At 52.0% G+C, this 19,311-nt stretch overlaps 7 protein-coding genes across 7 annotated transcripts; 4 read left to right on the forward strand and 3 right to left on the reverse strand.

Annotated features, from left to right (window-relative positions):
• Positions 1-854: 854 nt before the first annotated feature.
• On the forward strand, positions 855-2,291 carry HO173_007311 (uncharacterized protein; the record flags this gene model as incomplete). The annotated part of the gene is made up of 2 exons (XM_037309215.1): positions 855-1,513; positions 1,571-2,291. The coding sequence occupies 2 exons, from the start codon at positions 855-857 to the stop codon at positions 2,289-2,291; spliced, it is 1,380 nt and encodes a 459-aa protein (XP_037164076.1).
• Positions 2,292-4,916: 2,625 nt separating this feature from the next.
• HO173_007312 (uncharacterized protein) lies at positions 4,917-8,235 on the reverse strand (the record flags this gene model as incomplete). The annotated part of the gene is made up of 6 exons (XM_037309216.1): positions 4,917-5,868; positions 5,926-7,183; positions 7,243-7,543; positions 7,594-7,991; positions 8,048-8,157; positions 8,210-8,235. The coding sequence occupies 6 exons, from the start codon at positions 8,233-8,235 to the stop codon at positions 4,917-4,919; spliced, it is 3,045 nt and encodes a 1,014-aa protein (XP_037164077.1).
• A 422-nt stretch (positions 8,236-8,657) lies between these two features.
• Positions 8,658-9,889, forward strand: HO173_007313 (uncharacterized protein; the record flags this gene model as incomplete). Its single annotated transcript, XM_037309217.1, has 2 exons — positions 8,658-8,784; positions 8,844-9,889. The coding sequence occupies 2 exons, from the start codon at positions 8,658-8,660 to the stop codon at positions 9,887-9,889; spliced, it is 1,173 nt and encodes a 390-aa protein (XP_037164078.1).
• Positions 9,890-10,153: 264 nt separating this feature from the next.
• HO173_007314 (uncharacterized protein) lies at positions 10,154-11,214 on the forward strand (the record flags this gene model as incomplete). The annotated part of the gene is made up of 3 exons (XM_037309218.1): positions 10,154-10,289; positions 10,343-10,978; positions 11,039-11,214. The coding sequence occupies 3 exons, from the start codon at positions 10,154-10,156 to the stop codon at positions 11,212-11,214; spliced, it is 948 nt and encodes a 315-aa protein (XP_037164079.1).
• A 603-nt stretch (positions 11,215-11,817) lies between these two features.
• HO173_007315 (uncharacterized protein) lies at positions 11,818-12,852 on the reverse strand (the record flags this gene model as incomplete). The annotated part of the gene is made up of 1 exon (XM_037309219.1): positions 11,818-12,852. The coding sequence occupies one exon, from the start codon at positions 12,850-12,852 to the stop codon at positions 11,818-11,820; it is 1,035 nt and encodes a 344-aa protein (XP_037164080.1).
• Positions 12,853-14,080: 1,228 nt separating this feature from the next.
• Positions 14,081-14,488, forward strand: HO173_007316 (uncharacterized protein; the record flags this gene model as incomplete). The annotated part of the gene is made up of 1 exon (XM_037309220.1): positions 14,081-14,488. One exon carries the CDS (start codon positions 14,081-14,083, stop codon positions 14,486-14,488), a length of 408 nt encoding a protein of 135 aa, XP_037164081.1.
• An 872-nt stretch (positions 14,489-15,360) lies between these two features.
• On the reverse strand, positions 15,361-19,311 carry HO173_007317 (uncharacterized protein; the record flags this gene model as incomplete). Its single annotated transcript, XM_037309221.1, has 6 exons — positions 15,361-16,211; positions 16,276-16,580; positions 16,666-17,607; positions 17,658-18,423; positions 18,476-19,015; positions 19,164-19,311. The coding sequence occupies 6 exons, from the start codon at positions 19,309-19,311 to the stop codon at positions 15,361-15,363; spliced, it is 3,552 nt and encodes a 1,183-aa protein (XP_037164082.1).

A 19,311-nucleotide genomic window follows, 5' to 3' on the forward strand; every position in this document is an offset into this window, starting at 1 on the left:
GGCAATCAGGAAGTAACCTTGTTTCTATACCAGAGGAGAAAAAGAATGCAGTGGATAGTGGTCAGGCATCAATACAGGACGGCAGCCAAGGTACCATCGAAAGTGTCGCAGGGGGTCGAAATCGGTTTCATGGCATCACAGATTCCTGAGTCTGACACGTCTAGACCCTCGAGAGTAGTGTCTCGCAGATACGAATTGCTGCAGTAAGCAAGCCCGTCGAATGCACTGACTCGTGCAGGTGCCTGTTTCCTGTTTCCCATGGAGATGATGGAGGGTGGAGGATGGATGATGAGGAGTGAGGAGGGAGGAGTGAAGGAGGAGTGAAGGAGGAGTGAGGAGGATAGTAATGATCACAGTAATGGAGAGCCGGGTGGAGATATGTCGGAGGGTACTGGCGGCGTTGAACAGCCACTCACAGCAGTCGCAGGCAATCAATTGAGCCCTGGCTCTGCTGATGGACCGTTGGATGCCGGGTGGAAAATGGCAGCGGTCCGTTTTTCGACACCTCTTGGCGCCGTCAAGTACCGCATTGATCTCCATGATCTTCCATTCCTAACCTTTCTCACCTGCCCAACCTTTCCCCTTCTGTATCAAACACTATATTTATCTTACTGCTTTCATTTCTATCACACCCCCTCTGCTGTCACAATCATTGGTTCGAGTATAAATCATTTCTCCTCTTTCCCTTCCCATAAAAACTTCGCCTTCATGCCTTCTTCGCCACCCTTGTTTGTCCATTCCTCCACCCGCTCAGACCATGCTATTGGGGTAATCTGCCGCCAAACCAAGCAAGCAAGTCCCCTACAGTGTCACAGAACAAGCTTTCCCACAAGACCACCGTAGTCCGTCTGCTCATGTCCTCGAGACCTCCAACAAGCTCTGCACCATCCGGCCAAAGGGACGTCTACTACCCCACTCGTCTGGCATCAGGCTATGGCATGATGGCAGAGACCCATCGTCCGCAATCTGCTGCTCATACACTACCGCCACCGTCCACAATGCAAGCAGCCTCTCGCCATCTTCCACCTCCATCTCATCTAGAACCTTCATTCGTACCCCAGTCGCCTCAGGTACGGCCTCAGTATTCAGATCTCCCAACCCGGCATTATCCAGTGTATGAGCGGCAGTCACCACTTGGACAGCCACCGGCCCAGGAGTTTAGACCGGGTTGGCAAACTTCGGCACCACCGGGGCTCTCAGGGCACGTGTCAAGTTTCCCACATCCACCTCTCTACCCGTCCAAGGCCTCATACCAATCTACTAATCCAGGGACTGTGTACGAGGCTCTATCGCCTGTTCGCTACGGAACGGATGAGCCTCCGCCAGAGGCTTCACTGTTCAATGAAGGAGCATACTCTACAAACACCTTTCCAGCGGGCCACTCATCGCACCAGAGCCCAGCGAGTTCCTACCGTAGCTCTATCACTTCTTCCAGCGGACACGGTACTGGACCAATGCACTTCCCCAAACCTGCTTCAGTGTTTGTTGAGACCTCGAGCAGGCCAGGAGACATGTAAGTGCCTAGCAGAGCAAGGCTGGAAAGAGAATTGAATGCTAAGGACAGTCTTAGGACCGATCGCTACATTCTTACACTGCGCCAACAGCCCATCGCCGCGCGTGCGTGTGGTTTTGGAGAACGCGACCGCCGCGTCATTGACCCTCCGCCCATTGTCCAGCTGTCTCTCAAGGATTTCAATCCCAAATCGTCCGCAGACATTGCCGAGCTTCGCTGGCCATTTAACATAGTGCACTGCGCTCTTCTCTCCGTTCCGCCTCAACCCTCAACATATTCGCCGACCTCGGATGTGACCGCCGTCCCCGACCCAAACCAATCGAACAGGGTGAGCCGTCGCCTCATGGGTACTCTGGTGGCTTCACCTTTCGTTGGCAACGACCCTGAGGCTCCCCAGTCGAGCGAAGACAATGCCAACCTTGGTTGCTTCTTTGTTTTCCCGGATCTTTCCTGCCGCCAGAACGGGCATTATCGGCTCCGCTTCACGCTGATGAAAGTCAGCATGCCCAACTCAACCGAGGATGGCCAAGGCAGCATCGCTGGAAGCATAGACAGCGACATCTTCGAGGTGTTTAGCGCAAAGGACTTCCCGGGAATGCGAGCAAGCACCGCTTTAACCAAGGAGCTCAAGCGACAAGGTGCGACGGTGAGTGTGAAGAAAGGTAAGGGTCAACGAAAACGTGGGGGTAGCGGAAGCGACAAAAGCAGCAGTGATGAAAGTGATGGGGCTTCAAACTCAAAGGCTCCAAAATCCCGGCAGAAGAAGAAACGGGCTTAAAACTGACTGGCCAAGTGGGAAGTGGGAGAGAATGCCAGGTCCAAGCGTCAACCTTCGCTTCGGAAGCGACGAGTGACGCATCTGATCTTCTATCCAATACTTTACTTTACTTCATTTCTCCGCTCCTTTTTTTGGGGGATTAGAGGACAAATTGGATACCATACTCACTTCACCTTAGTTGGATACTCGTTCCTTGGCAAAGATTTGGAGGAAACTGCCGGACTAGCCTATTCCTTCGGAATGTACAAATACCATTAATCAAAAGGACTCATTGGATGCTTTTCCCTGCGCCCTCTCTCCTGGACCCCTAGGAATTCCTATCATGATTGGATTGCGCTTTCAGCTCTTCGATTACCATGTTTGCATCTTTGCGCTGGCTTACCAACGGTCTTTTCCTACTACGGTACCTTGGGGACTAGGACACCATATACTGGTAGGGGAGAACAGTCTGCGGGAGAACAGTCGCTACTGATGATTTGGCTATCGATTTTACGGATGTCATTTATGTGTGCGATTGATAGACCACTGGTATTTCAACGCCTCTCAAATGTGTCTATTTCCGCTCTATTTTCTTACCTACTGTCCTTGTCTTTCGGAACCACGAATCGGGCCACCCGCTCCCACAATGATGCCCGACCCATGCCCAGGGGCTCAATGACGATATCGGTTCCAGGGAATTTGATTAGGACATTTATGGAAATCCGAGGACCCGACCAGATTTCCGTTGGGTTCTTGAAGCCGCATTGATATCGGCTTTGCGGATCATTCCATTTCATGTTCCAGAGGACCGATGGAAGCCTACCCGGGATAGGGGCTTCAAGACGATCACACGCCGGAATTTGTACCAGAAATGCTACATTTACCCATGGATTCATCTTGCGATCATCTCTGGGAGTCTTTCACTCATTTTGCACCGGTTGATCTATTGTGCCGGACGGTTTCGTGCCAGTAACAGCGTTCTCGAAAGTCAATGGCATTACTGGTCTCTGGCGCCCAGATCGCCCCCAAAGTCCAAAGAGGTTCCCAAGTCCTTGGCCTCGGATTTTCTCTGGCTTGCTCCGCCAATCTCGGCGTTTATGACGAACCATGCGAACAGTGATCCATGTCCTCTAGGAGCTCATCGTGGACCCGGATTGGAAGCTGTTCGTGGGGCTGCCCGTTCCGCAGCTTTCCAATCTTTTAGCATCGTGGTCCACGACCACAGAGCAGGTTTGCTTAGCCTATGTATGATGGGGTGTTGACGTCTATCTTTTCCCCTATCACCTTGCATACTGCGCGAGACCAAACTATGTATACTGGCATTGAAATTCTTATCGTCGATTTGGTACATCTCACTTGCAGCAACTCGTTGGGAAATTTTGGCTGCAAACAACAGATCTGGCAAGAATACGCTCGTCATGACCAAAACCATCTGTGCGGTCCAATCACTGGATTCTAGATCTTGCGTCAGGCGTGCACATGCTAATCGGCCCCCACGCAAAACTCTCCAGGTGCTCAATGCGACGTTCCGGATCATCGCGGGTTGGGACAAATTAGGCGCTTTCTCGGACCTCTGAAGACCCTGCGAACGAAAGATCTCCAGTGCAGACTGCATGCAGCAACACCACATAAGCGGTGCGCCTCGGGACCTCTTTCCCTGTAAGCCTGCTTGGCATATGCGTGACCATGTCACCATCGTTCCTCTAATTCCAATCTTCCAGTGCCACTGCACCGGTTCCAAAAGCCATCAACGCTCAACCATTCACCGGGAATCTTGCAAATTCTCCATTCGTCCATCCAGCAAAGACCCAATAGTCCACCGAAGCCACGCACTTGGGATCCTTTCTGCCCCCTTTTTCCATTCCTCCGTCCAAGCAAAAGTCCCAAAGTCTATCTGAGCCATGTCCTCGAAATCCTTGTTACCCCCTCCCTCTATTGTTCCCCCATCCAGCAAAGTCCCAAAGTCTATCGGAGCCATGTACTCGGATTCGTACACCACTCCACCGAAAATCCCGGCTCCCGATCCACCTCCCACTCCCTTTACGATCTCTGGATTCCCCCCCCCCCCCCCCACCATGTGCTGCTAAAGGCCAGATTGCAATCCACAGATTGCTGCGAATCTCCCAAGCTCGCACGAAGCATCTCGTAGATGGGATCTCTTCGCTTTGAACGCGAGAGACGTGTGTGTCGTCTGTATCTCACCACTCGTGTGACTCGCAAAATGAAGTCCGGGTGTGTGTGGGTATCACGTGCAAATCTCACGGCTTTTTCAAACACGGTTTTTTTTTTTTTACTATTTGCCCGTTCTATGTATGTCTGCTTACAGCAGAGCGGGCAGCAGTTTGAGCAGAGATACAACTTTTCAGCCACACGGACATCTCTATTCTGCTTCGATTGTAGTAAAGATGTTCTTGTGCTCCGCCGGCCAAAGTCCCCCTTTGCTGACACGATATAGCCCCCGCCCCCCTAGATTCCCCCTGTACAGCCGAGCCAAGGTGTACGCCAAGCTCGAGCGATACCAATCTGCTCCTACGGTGATGGTAGTTCCTATGACAGAGACCGCCTATGCCCACGAATACCGCCAACCTGCCCCCCCTTTGCCTTGCCCTTCTCCTGCTGTACCCTAACCCCGACTTCCCGCACCCATCACCGATACCGCAGAGCCTCCCGCTCGGTTTCCCCCTTCATGAGCGTAGTCTCTTCATCCTCGTACTTGTAGCTCATCCTCCTCCCCGGGCCCGCAGCCTTCCCGTTGACCCTCCCACTTCCCGCCGCGCTCCCGCCCCCAATCTGCCCCACCATCGCCCTCGCCTTCCGCTGCTCCTCTCTGGCCACCCTCTCCGCATTCCTCGCCTCGCGCTCTCGCGCGTGCTGGTCTATCTTCGGTCCTTTGGGGGGTGACTTCGGCTTTTCGGTCCCCACATCCAGAGGCTTGTGCTTTTCCTTTTCCTTTTCCTGGGCGGGGCCTTTGGGAGGTCTATCGTGGTTGGATCTTGCATCTTTGTTTTCACGCTTGCTGGGTTTGGAGGAACGGTGACCGTTTTCCTTCTCTTCGGGCACGTCCTCGTGCTCGCGACGAGAGCGCTTCCGTTCGCGGTGATGGTCTTCGTGCTCTTCGTCATCGGAACGCCGCTTGCGCAATGATTGGAAGGGGTCATCATGCTTTTTGGTATGGCCATTAGCGTTGGTGTTAGTGCTGGGTATGGTGCGTCTGCTGGCGCCGTTGATAGTGATCTCTGGGGACTTTGATCGCTTCCTATTGCTTCGATGGTCCTTGTCATCGTCTCTGCTTTTATCATGGTGGGATCGGTGCGAGCGGTGACTGCTTCGCTCTGTGTCCTTTTCTTTGTCGTGGTCACGACGGCTTCGATGCGAGGCTCGCTTGGTCGATGAATCGGCTGATGCGACTCTTGTGCGTGAACCTTTGGATTCCTTGGTATCGCCGTTCTCGTCCTCGTGCTTCCGAGAATGACGACGGTGGCGCTCTCGTCGCTTCTCATGGTCGCTGTCGCTTGAGGGGCTGGTGGATCGGTGGCGATGATGTCGGTGGTGGGAGGATTGATGCTTGGTGGGGGAACGTGAGCGCTCACGGGATGGGCTGGGTTCAGTGTCAGTAAACGCATTTTGTAGTCACAAGAGCCGCAATTGCGCATACCTTTTAGTTGCTGTGGAACTGTTAGGTCGACTTTGCGCGGCAACAGAAGCGCGGCCAACTATGGAGAATCCTTTAATACCAGTGTTTGGTTGGCCCTGTCTGAAGGCCTTGGGGCCCTTGGGCGCACCTTCGACGCCAAGACCTTTGGGCGCACTAGGAGGAGCGACAGCCTTTACTATTGGTGGAGTGACACGAGGAAAGCCGTTATGAAGAGGGTACCCAGAGCCTCGGCCACGCGATCCACCACGATAGTCCGGACTTCCATAGAAGCCACGGCCAGCACCACGGCCCCGTGGACTCGTGTCTAGTGGTTGGTCGGCATGGAAAGCTGAGGGACCTGTGGGTATCATAGGGCTAGGTGGAGGCATCATTGTGGGCGGAACAGAGGCGCTGGTGTCGACAGCAGGTACCTCTGGCTTTGAGAATTCATCGGACACGAAGGCTGGTATAGCTTCGGGCTTCTCTTCTTTCGTTTCCGGCACTGTCTCAGCCTGGGTCTCTTCAGGGGCCTCTGTCTTGGCGACCACTTGTTCCGCTGGCGGTTCTACTTGCTCCTCCTTGATGGATAGATCTGGAGGCTTCTCAGCGTTTTCATCTGCATCGCCAGGGTCAAGCTCTTTGTTGAGCTGCTCTTCAGCCGTAAGCCCGATGGCATTCTCCTCTTGCCTAGCGTCCTGCTGGCTTCCAGTAGTGCCCTGATCCTGTTGCTGTTGCGCTGGCTGATCTTGTTGTGGGCCATAAGTTGGGGAACCTCTCCGCGTGACTTGTGGTGGTACTTGCTGATGGAACGATTCGTAGTTAGTCTGGTTCTGATTTGGATTACCTTGAGAAAAATTCTGACTGTAGCCTCCGCGACCGCGTCCTGCATTTGTGTATCCACGACCTCGGCCACGACCGCGATTTTGGAAGCCTTGGCCATGGTGACCGTGATGGAAATCATTATTGGGATATTGATGTTGATGCATCTGGTTGAAGTTTCCTTGATGCGGTGGCACATTATATCCACCATATCCAGTATTAGCTCCAAAGTCACCACCGCCCATTCCTGCCTGACCAGCATAAGCATTTTGATTGAATTTATCTTGGCCTGCGTTCCATGCTGCGGGTTGCCCGTTGAATCCTCCTCCGAACGCTCCTTGTCCAGCATTATTGAAGCCCATGCCCATGTTCATGCCATTCATACCCATGCCTTGCCCGCTGAAGCCGCCGTACATACCCTGCGACATGGTCATAGGATCCATGCCCATGCCTGGCATACCTAGTATTTCGTGGTTAGCGATCTGTATTAAAGCTGATGTCACTGTCACAGTTGCTCACCCATCATGTTGGGAAATGCGCCAATCATAGGGTTAGGCATTCCGAATTGCATCATTTGGTTAAAGTCTCCCACCCCATTGAAGCCCATATTGGGAAAGCCACCATTGGTACCATCGAAACCGAAGCCGCCAATATTCATCCCCTGCACATTGTTTTGTGCCCATTGCTCATTCTGACCCATAGACTGCTGCTGCTGCTGCTGCTCCATTTGCTTTTCGTTATCATCTGTCTTTTCCTGACCAACGCTACCGTCACCAGCCGTTTGCGTAGATGCTCGTCTTGAGATCTCGGCACCAGGTGACTGAAATAGGTCAGCGACGAGTGCTCTCCAATGTGAACAAATGGCTTTACCTCAATAGATTCCTGTGGAATGTCTTTCTGGGCCTCAGTAGGTATGGCTGACCCTTCAGTCTTCGAGCCTGCATGTTCCTGGGACTGGGGGGGCTGGGACACATCGCGAGAGCCTTGCTTGGCGTCGCTACTGTCTGTTGCTGCAGATGTGAGAGGCGGCGCCGAAGTCTCGGGTGGTTGTGGAGCTGGTGTCTGATCTGGTAATAGCGTAGCAGGAGTGGCCGGTGTAGCAGACACTTTCTCCACAGCTTCTTTCTTCCTAGCCGTTTCACGCTCCATAACTTTCTTCTTGAGGAAAACTTTGATTGTAGTTCGCAGTGCTTTGTTTGGCCGACAATCGTCGGGCACCATAGGCTCATGCAAGCATACTGGACAAGCTACAGGGAGCGAAGCCTGACCTGATGTAGATGTTAGCGTTACCAGACGGTTGATGAGTGTCGGATGAGCTACTTACAGTCTTCGCATATTGACTGATCACAGCACGGCAGGCGGAACGCGTTGTTGGCAAGCTTGTTGCAAGCTGCACAGCGAAGCTTGACCGGTATGTCATCCATGGTCAGTGACCTAGTATGTCGGTCAGCTAGCTGCTAAATTCATGTGTCTTAGCTCCACTTACGCAGCGATCTCTGCAGGTGTGGTCATGATGGTGGTGAGCTCTTGAGAGCAAGGTGAGGATGAGGAGGTCGTGTGTTGGTCAGTGCCGGTTTCACTATTGCCGCTCAGTCGGCCGAGTTGCTGTGCTGGGAAAATGGTGGAGGGGGTGGAGATGATGACATGGCCAGAAGAAGAGGCAGAGATCAGGGTAAGATGGCGAGAAACAACGCAAGGAAGGGTAAGGTTCACATGTGTTGATTCTCGTCCGGGTATCTGTCTGAAGTCCGCAAAATTGGGGGAGCCTTGGCAGACTAGTGTGCTTTGGGCTTAAAACAATTTCCTCCAAATGTTGACACACCCTGGGCTGTCTCTTTCAAAATTCTCCACATTATTCCTTCATCTTGTCTTACACTCTTTGTTTGTATGCTGATGATTGCTCCTATGTTTGTAACACTGACAGTCTGGAGGCAATGATTCTTGATCAGATCTCCTATCTAGATTGCCTTGTTTTCCTCTTCTTCCTTACGCCACAGTTGCTCCTGCGTGTCAGCGTCTTTGAACTTCTCGTCTGCGTAGTCCAAGCATTACCATTCTTCCGTGAGGACCTCTGTCAGGACAGCTTCTGTTCATCTGCCTACTTGCTGACAAAGAGCTAGTTATTCAGCTGCCATATGAATTCATCGAAGAAAGATATTTTACTCCAAAAAGGAGCAGATCACCCTTCGTCAAGCAAGCTTCACCGTTTCAAGATATTGTAATTCGCATTGTACGATATGCTTTCGCTCACTTTTCTACCAAGATTGGCAGAGTCTTTTTCTCCAAGCCAGTCGCCCTACCATTTCTTCGGTTTCGCATGCTTAGACGAGGCTATCTAAAATCGCCCATAACCTGGCTCGAGATCGACCTCAAGGATACTCATGGTGTCTGGATCATCGTAGATCCATACGACAAGCCTGACATTGTCATCTATCATTGTCACGGTGGTGGATTTTCTATGGGATCCTGCTACTTTTACCTCGAATTCCTCATAGCCTGGGTCAGTCTGCTCAAGGAGGCTGGCTTTCGGAACCCTGCCATATTCTCTCTCGAGTATACCCTAGTACCCGATGCCGTGTATCCAGCTCAGCTCGAGCAGACCATCACTGGCTACGAATACGTTCGCAAGATTGTCCGAGACCCTTCTCGCATCTGTGTTGGTGGGGACTCCGCGGGTGCAACATTGATTTTGAGTCTGTTGCTACACATCGCCAGACAACCGGATTATGAAAACCGGAGGCCAGGCTATGCTGCTCTGATCTCCCCATGGACAACTCTATTCAGCACGCAGAACCGGAACACCGCCAGTGATTTCCTTGATGCGAATCGGCTCCATATGTATGGACGCCAGTACGCGGGGTCAGATGAGAACTTGGATGATCCATTGGTATCTCCAGGGGTCTGCAATGATTGTACATGGTGGGCGAAAGCATCGCCGTCCAACGGATACTGTATTCTATACGGGTCTGAAGAGGTGTTCGGCCCAGGGCTACGTGATCTTATTGCTCTGTGGCGGAAGAGTGGATGCGCCGTCAGTGTACGAGAGGATGGAGCAGTTCATGCATGGCCCGTTGCTTCAATGTTTCTCTGCGATACGCAGGCTGAGAGGCAGAAGGGGCTAAGGGACATTGTGAAGATGATCAAACAAGCCATAAAGATACAATAGACTCCATTATACTTCTAGCACTGGCAGAAATCCCAGTTTCTTCTCATGAAATTCTGCGTTCCGTTTGGCAGGAAGCTGCACCCTTATCTTTGCCCGCTTATCGCCGTTGTAGCCGATTTCTGGCACTGCACCGGATCTTAGCGGCTCCAACAACAAGCCTTCCAGCCACTCCTTGTGCAAGCCATTGAATCTCCCAAACACGCCCACGAGCTCTTTTGTGCTCCTCCCCAGCTCTATCAAGCCTCAATTCCGCAAAGCAGCACAATGGCAACCGAAAAAGCGGCCACAAAGATGCCCGGGCGTAGCGAGAAGGGCAAAGGCGGCATCGAGCTCTACTCACCCACCTATTTCGGTGCTTGCGCGTTGGGAGGAATCATATCCTGTGGTCCTACTCACACATGTCAGTACTCTATGGTGACTGCATCCCACCGCGCCACACTAACCCACTCGCAGCCGTTACACCCCTCGACCTAGTAAAATGCCGCCGCCAAGTCGACTCCAAAATCTACTCCTCTAACGTCAGCGCCTGGCGCACCATCTACAAAGCCGAAGGCCTCCGCGGCGTCTTCTTCGGCTGGTCTCCCACCGCCGTCGGCTACTCGTTCCAAGGTGCGGGCAAATATGGATTCTATGAAGTATTCAAATACACCTACGGCGACAAGATGTTCCCGAATGCCAACAAAACGGTCGTCTATCTCGCGGCGTCAGCATCCGCAGAGTTCCTTGCGGATCTCGCGTTGTGTCCGTTTGAGGCGATCAAAGTTCGGATGCAAACGACCATTCCTCCCTTTGCCAGCACGCTGCGGGAAGGCTGGGGCAAGGTGACGGCGAAGGAGGGCACTGGAGGGCTATACAAGGGTCTCTACCCGCTTTGGGGCCGGCAAATCCCATACACGATGGTGAAATTTGCGACCTTTGAGACGACGGTCAATTACATCTACGCTACGCTGGGGAAGCCAAAGGAGACCTACAACGCCCTGCAACAGACTGGAGTGAGTTTCTTGGGTGGGTATATTGCGGGTATTGGATGTGCGGTCATCAGTCACCCGGCGGATGTCATGGTTAGCAAGTTGAACGCTGATAGGCAAGGTATGTATTCTTTTCCTATATGTCAATGAGAGACAACGGTGGGCTGACCTGATGTCGTAGCCGGCGAGGGCGCTGGAAAAGCCATGTCGAGGATCTACGGCAATATCGGATTCAAAGGTCTCTGGAACGGTCTGCCAGTCAGGATTGCTATGATTGGTACTCTGACCGCGTTCCAATGGTTGATCTATGACAGTTTCAAGGTCGTCTTGGGGCTGCCTACGACTGGAGGTCATTAAGAAGGTCCGAGAACATGGAACAGTGACTGTTCATGAGCAAAAAACCTTTGACCGTAAAGCAAGGCTGAGCAGTCATTCACGAGGGCACGCATACATTTCATGTGCAGGCTTGAGTAGTCGGAATTTATCTCTTGCCTGAGACGCCGACGGCGGTCAAATAGTGTTGCACCACGATTCAGCCGCAGATGTACATAGCATTTTCATGTAGCAAACAAGCTGTGGTTCTTCAAGGTTTCAGTCTTCTGCCCTTCATGATGCTCTTCCAACGTATCTGTTCTCTCGCATCTTGGAAAGTCTGTAAAATCGAGTGGGGTGTGTCTCTACTTCTCACATGGAGAGTGAATAATTGGCTGTTCTAGAGGCTTCGATCTCGACACTGACAATCTTTGGGGTCATGTTTTTGTTTCATCCCGTCTTTTTATCTTTCTATCCATCTAAAAAGGGGATTATTATGTTGAGACTTTTGAGTAGCGTGCCGTCCTTCGGTCTGTTCCTTGATCCCTAGAAAATGATATCGCTAGGTAAAAAAAAATACCTCAACACACCGTTCAAGTGAAGTCCTCGGATGAGTCCTCATCGCCATCGTTAAATCCATCCTCGAGTTCACCAAAACCCGTCATCTCCATGCTCAAACGCACTCTGAAATTCATCCACATACCCAGTCATAATCCCACACTGGCTCTCCGCCCTCTTCTGCTGCGCCTGCGGCAACCATTCCTGAATTACCTTCATTCGGTTCTTACTCGTCGGATGCGTACTCAAGATTTGTGGCGGCGCATACTTCTCTTCTTTCGCCATACGCTCCCAAACTCCTACGGCGAGGCTAGGATCGTAGCACGCCTGCGCCATCATTAGAAGTCCGATGTAATCCGCTTCTGATTCCATCTTCCGGGAGCCTGGCCGCTCGAGCGCGACGTCCAGTATGAATCCAGAGTCTTGGACTGATATGCCGAGAGTCCAAGTGAGTAGTAGCGCGAAAGGGATTAGGAAGGCCATTTGGCTCATCTTTTCGCAGGTGTGATGAGCGACGTTGTGCGCTATTTCGTGACCTAGGACGGCTGCTAGGCCGTCTTCACCGGCGCAGATGGGGAGTATGCCGCTGAAGACGAAGACTTTGCCTCCGGGCAAGACAAACGCGTTCTTCTCCTCTGGGTCATCTATGACCTTGACGTCCCACTTCTGCCTTTCCAGTCCAGCGGCTGGTATCAGTCTTCCTAGCACCTTATTCACCATCCTCGAGTGAGGGTGATCAGGCGGTAGAATGTCTCGTCCATACTGTTGGATCACCCTTCGATATCCTGACTCGCCCAACCTTTCTTCCCGGGCTGTTGATATACAGTTGAAGCGCCGCCGACCAGATACGGGGACTTGCTCAAGATTGTAATAGTAGAATCCTCCTGAGCCGAGGCCCACGGCACCGACGCCATAGCGGAAATTAGGGGATGTTCTCCACAGGCTGTAGAGGATCTGGATGTTTCCGAAGCGGTTGTACTGTGTGCGTTGGGGGCCCCTTTGGGAAGCTAGACGTACGGAGGTTCTGGGGAGGAGACTGTGGTGAAGGGGGGTGGATGGAGAAGCTCTTATGATCTTAGGCGACCAGAAGTGAGAGAAGGAGCTTGGCCATAGCCGGGGAGGCATTTGTGAAGGCTAGGCGGAATGGAGATGGAGAGTCAGTTGCGGTGGAGCACTGGAGAGGGATAATGAAGGAGTAAACGGCAAAACCATGGTTATCAGATCGCCCCTTGCGTCGGTTTTGCCAACGACAAAGCAAAGTACTACATGATCAATAAGTACCGTCGCAATCCTCTACGTCTGATCACTCTAAGCAAGCAGGCTCTGGTGAAAGGCTTTTGGTTTCCGCCAGGGCAGGCCCCTCGGCCCCCAAAGCTCTGCGCTAGAGTTCCCTAAGTTCTGTCACCGAAGCCTAAAGTAAATCTCCAGGACACAGTCGCTATGTACTCATGTCACGACACCACGCAATTTCCGCTACGTTTTACTCACTGTGTTCGAGGGGACTAACTTCCTCCTGCGAATCTTCTGCACATAGCTTAGAGCTGCTGCTAAAAGGAAGATGTGATGAATACGAAACCTAGTCACAAAATTCGTATGAACGAACGCCTACCAGCGTCTTTCATCAATATTATACAGAAGAAAGAAGATTCCTCCATATCGCTCCTTCGTCTGATTTCATGACAACAAGTCGAAGCGCCGTCCATACTATGTCTGTAATATGCAAATGGCTTGCACTACCTCGAGACGGTGCTTGCAGAGTTTTCCCTCTCGAGATTGCTACTTCCACGCATCAACCACGCTTGAATTTCGTGGCCATTCACCTCGCGGATGAAACGAATCCACTGCATACAATGGACAACAGCCCGTTCATCGAGTGATCCAGAACACTGCTGTCATGAGCAAAGGTTTATCGATTCGCAGAAAGCCAGATTTGGCGCGTTTAGTTGCAATGTCTTCCTATTTACTGGTATACTTCGTCGTAACGTCAATGCTACCAATGATGGGACGCCTCTACTCTTGTAGCAATGTCTACGAGGAAACGTTTTTGGCTTCGACCTGGCTTCCCTCGTGGCCTTCTCGTATTCTGTGTTTCATTCTCGAGCATCTAATGGCGCTTCTATCGAGTCCCAATAGAGACATACCAACACTGCTTCCTATCTAGCATATGGAAAGCAGAATCACAAGCTGTTAGCCAATTGAATCTATCTATTAAAAGATGAGTGATTCTCCACACTTCCAAAGAGTTCTCCTAAGACGAGGTGGTCTGCGAGAAAGTGAGACACTGGAAGCGCGATAAGGGACGTCGTTGAAGGCATTGAGTGCCGCCAGCTATCCTTTCGTCGTGGCTACCGTAATGGACCAATTGTTTACGAGGTACAGACACTTCTTATCGACGGTGGTTAGGTCATCTGCAGCTTACACCTATTACCAATGCCACATTTCTTTTCGCATCAGTATAGGCCTGTGGAATGGGTCTGGACGTGGCAGCTACCAGCATAGGCAAAAAAAAAATTACACATTGGAGGCACAAGATGACGCTATCAAAATCCCTATGGCGCTTGCGATCCTCGAGGTAAACCCGGACCTCTCGTATGGTGACGGCATGGTCCACACTCCCACGGAACAAGCCAAAGGTCCAGACTTTACACAATGGACTTCGGTAACCCTGAAGCCCTGTCAATGCTTCGAAGGTTACACAGGTCAAGCAGGAGTTGACACTGGATCCCAATCAAGACTTGTGGCACCGTCTAGTCGTGTGTAAATTCTGTTCTTGAATCATTTTGCATGTAGATTGAATGCCGCGTTTGAAGAAGAAACAGCGGCACTCCGGACGGGTTGGAGACGGGGTGCCGAAAAGGGGAGAAGGTTCCCGAGTCATTCCGCTGGCGCGCGGGGATGTTGCACTTATCGAAGAGGGAATTGGATGGATAGTCCGTACAACACACGAATTCATAGTCGTCGAGCTGAGCGTCATTGCACCTCACACTTTTACGACCCCGGAGTTTTCAAACGAGGCCAAAAGCCCATTTACTGATTAACCATATCTATGCAAGGCAAAGTATGTCCACACCCACAGAGTGTCCTCCCCCCTTTGCTTTTTACCAATGAATACCACGCCGCCTCCGCCTCCGGGTTCCTTCAGCACCGCTCTTTTCTCCTCCCGCTGGACCTTCTTACCAATATCACGTCGCCTCGGCCTTCTAGATCCTTCTTCGTCACCACTAGTGTTGCGTGAGACCACCGCAACAGGGTATCAAAAAGCCACGCAAGGACTCGCAAGTAGCTATGCCCGCCTGCAGAAATGTAGATGGAATAAATGTCGGAAAAATAGGTACTGTGTAGTAGTATGTGGTAAGAAAGTCGTCATAAAGCCGTCATAGATCTGCGCCTCCGCCCTCCTCCGCCGCCTGTGGATTTCTCTGAATACGTTATCAAATGAGACTCTATATTGTCGAAGCCGTTGGAGATAATTTGTCGAAGGGAAAATAGATGGTAGAAGGAATGTTGTTGCTCATCATCCCAAAATCATATATCCAGAAGTCATATCTCATCGGTATGGCGGCGCTCACTCTTCTCGGGAGAGGCGGTATGAGCAGCGTTGCAGGGAACGTGGCATCGATTCCCGATCGCTCATCACGCCTCCTCCATTAACGCCTCATCTCCCGCATCTCTCCACTCCCTCGAATGCTTCGTCAACCTCTTTACACCGGCTATCCGTCCTGCCCACAGGCTCTCAGACGGTGTTCGGAATGTGTATCCCCTTTGTGAAGCGATGACACCAATCGCCTGCAGGACAGCTTTCCTTGAATCCCGACCAAAGACAGCTGGGTGATTTATCCATTCGAGTGATGCTTCTAGTTCCGTATCGAGAGCATTCAGGGTGATGGCATCGATGGCGGAGGCATGGCCACCCATGCCGTTCTCGTCTGAGGCGGGTGAGGATTGTCGCTCAGGTGTTGTCGCACCGTCACCCTGCACGCTGGGAGGTGCACTAGGAGGTTTGGCGTTTCCTGCTTGAGGAATTGGCGGAAGACCTCCTTTTCCTAGCCCTTTCATAATGGTTCGGGTCTCCTTCAAGAGATGATGAGCACGGTCATGCTGTCCTCGGGTGACTAGGGTCAATGCTCTGCTAAGCATGTCCGAGGTCAAAAGTTCCATTCGGCGCTGCACAATACTAGGATGAGGTGGTATTGGCGGTGTTGCAGGCCTACCCGTGTTCTTCGCCCTAGGATTCGCAGGCAGCATCGTAATCGCAAGTAAAGACGGCCGTGATGGGTGCGTCAAAGTGCCATCGCGCAGGATATCTCCATATGTCAAGTCAGCTTGGATGAGCGGAACCTCCTCCACACTCAGGGTCCTCTGCTCATCACTGTCGAATGGCCCGCCTAGTGCTTCGAGGCCAGACACGATACTCTCCCACGGATCCTGTGGTAGGTGCTCTTGAGAGGAATTGTCAGGCGCGATGACGAGTTGAACGAGTATATCTACAGTCGAGTGGTCAGAAAGCCATGTCTCACCAGCAGGAATTCCCCCCGAATAGAGTCTTACCTCTCTTGTCTCCGAATCTCAAATCTCCTAGTGCGGCTTCAGCGTCCTTTCCAGTGGCGCGCTTGGTGATCTGTAGAGCACCCGAAATTTTGACGAATTTTGCGGGGGAACCTTCAGGCAAGCGCAACTTCAGTTTGACGTTTTGATGAGAGGTCGTCTGCAGGGCCCCTAAGCATCCGGCAACGCACTCCCGGAGCATCATCCAATCTTTGACATAGGTGTATGATGCTTTGGTACGTGTGGATAACTCGATCATCGTATCCGGCTTGTGGGTCAAACCAAGGCCAAAAGAGTGGATAGCGACCCTGGTAGACAGACGTTAGCACCCACGTCGCGCAAATTTCCCGCATGGCAACATCCGAGCGCGTGAGGGGTAGAAGACAAACTTACTTTGCAGCCTCTGCTCTGGATACGACAAAATCCACGCTCTCCGCATCGGACGTGGACGAGTCGCTGATGAGTAAGATGGTTGCAATGGGGTTGTTGGCTTTGCGTTGCATAAGTAAGTCCATGGCGACATTCGCGCCTTCAACAACGTCGGCCCGTAGACTTTTCTGCCCAACAGGCCGGATCGAGTTGAGAATTTTGGTCCAGCCACCCCATGCCTTTGTGGTCATACCCACAAGCGGTACACCGCCTCCACTCGAGCCAAATGTGACCAAGCCCATTCTATCTCTTTCACCAAGGTTTTGGACAAGGAACTTGAGCGCATCCCGTAGTAGCGTGATTTTGAGCCCCTGCATAGAGGATGAGACGGGGATGACCACAACGATGTCAAGAGGCACGTGTATGGACGCCGGCCTGCGCGTGTCCTGCATTGGTCTGCCCATGCCCGAAGTAGTGTACTCTGTTGGTGCGGTGTTAACCGACTTTGGCCCACCGTACGAGGAGTTCACTGACGACGCACGCTTGGTCTTCATCGTCCTGTAATCATCGTCGTCGGTGCCCGAGTTTTCCGGCTCGTATTCGTTGCTTTGCCTAGGGTGGTCGTGGTTCAGATCGAGAAGCGAGCGTTTCCAATGTTCGACTTGAGTCCGGGTCTGGAACTGAAGGTGAAACTGCTGTAGGTCTTGAACTGACAGACTAAGGGTTAGAACTGGCTCGTCGGGACTCGACTCCACATGCTTCAGGTGCTTCTTGATGAGGATCGATCCCTTGAGGGTACATCTTGTGAGCTTGCGTTTCGAATTCCCTTCCGCGTACTGTGGCGGCGCACCCTTCTTCTCTTTCACGCAGATAAGCATTTCAGCAAAGAGAAAGCATTCGAGCTCTTGCCACGACTGGCGGTCCTTGCCAACTCGTACTGTGCCATAGAGACGTAGCTTTCCAAACCTGTGAAATGTTAGATATAGATTGCAAGTGACTGAAGAGTAGCTGCATGCCTTGAGAAGTCCAGCCCGTGCCAGTTGTCTACGCGAACACGCAAATCTTCGGTGATCTCCTCAAGGACCTCGGGAGATTCAGATCCCCAGTCTGCTTGTTGGCTCTTGGCTGGGGATGCAGGCCGATTGCTGAAAGTAGCGCTGTCTTGTTGCATAGAGGGAAGAACAGGTGCACCTCGGAGATCCGCTGGATCTGGCCTCCATTTGCCTTCGGGAACCTCAATGGTGACCAAGCATGTTAGACTCTGTTGCTGCCTCGACCGGGTCAACGTAGGATACTCGCTCCTGACCGTCACCGTAGGCGCAGGTATTGGATTCTTGGTGATGCTTGCTCGCGGGCTGCTGAGTGCTGTTTCCATAGATTGGACATCGTAATCGTGCCTCCTGCCGGTATTGTTATTGTTGTTGTGAGAATCGCCATATTCGCCAGCAGGGTTGACACCGCCAGTGTTCGCACTTTCATTTCTGTTATGCTGTTGAGCCCGATTTTGACTCCCGTATCTTTCAATCCTCTCCCTTTGTATGTCCCTATTCTGTCTTTCCTTTTCCCGCTCCATCTGTCGCGGATCTTGCGGCTGTGAGCTTTCACGCTGGGTATTGCGATGGTTTGATCCGCGGCTGCTCGGTCTCTCGTGTCCTGTCTGAGGGTCCCAGGGTACCGGGGTGATGATCCGAGAGCTGTTGCCATTTCCGCTACCATTGCGTTGATGGTTGTCCCGCGCTTCATTATTTTGTGACACAGAGCGAACGATACTGCTCAGCTTCTCTGTGATTTGTTAGCGGAGGCGAAGTCTGTGATTCGTTGATGGTGGCATTACCTAAGTCAAGTACATTCCCGCCTCTGCTAGTGTCCAGGCCGAGCGGTGCGTTGCAGGTTGGACAGTATTGTGACTCAAACTCCTTGATGTACTCGTAAAAGCAAGCTTCATGAGAAACGTGTCCGCAAGAGAACTGCAATATCCTTTCGCCTCGAAGTGTGTGTTCCAAAGGCTCCTCGCAGACTGCGCACTCACTTCCGATGAACGTTCTCTCTCGCCGGGTTCGTGATCTCTCAATCTCCAACATGCCCGCCATGGGGTGGCCCGACCGCCAGTTGAACGAGGTTGAGGTACCGTTACTGTATGCGGGATTTGGCTCGCGGGCTGTCTGTTGAGCAGCAATACGGTTGAGGAGGGTTTTTCTATTCTTTGGCTTTTTTGGCTCTGGTGGATGATAGACGGGTGGATAAGGGCGACCTGATGCAGAGTGAGTGGAGATGGCAGACTGCTGACGATTATATTGCGGCCGTGCAGGCTGGGTTTTATTGTGCGATTGCGCGGGGGTGTACGTTGGGCGGGTCACTGCTTGGGAAGAATTATCTAGGAGGCGAGGCGAGACCAGTCAGTTTCCACCAAGATGGGTAATCGACGGAGCGTTTTCCAGAACGAGTCAAAGTCTTAGACAGGAAGTGAAAGTAGGCCATTGTTGTATGTTTTGAGGGATAAAAGGTGCATGGTTGGTGCTTACTTCTTCGATTCACAGGTCGCTGACCGTCTTTTCTCGGCAGCAGACCAAGTTCCGAGAGGTTGACGACCTTTTGTTTTGCAGAGAAGGTAGAGCTGCCTTTGCGAAGGAACTGTGGTCGCTGTATTTGGGAGTGTGGATCTGAAGACAT

The sequence above is a fragment of the Letharia columbiana genome (assembly GCF_014066305.1).
Source record: "Letharia columbiana isolate WasteWater2 chromosome Unknown Sc0000023_s0, whole genome shotgun sequence".
In the NCBI taxonomy this organism is placed as follows: Eukaryota; Fungi; Ascomycota; class Lecanoromycetes; order Lecanorales; family Parmeliaceae; genus Letharia; species Letharia columbiana.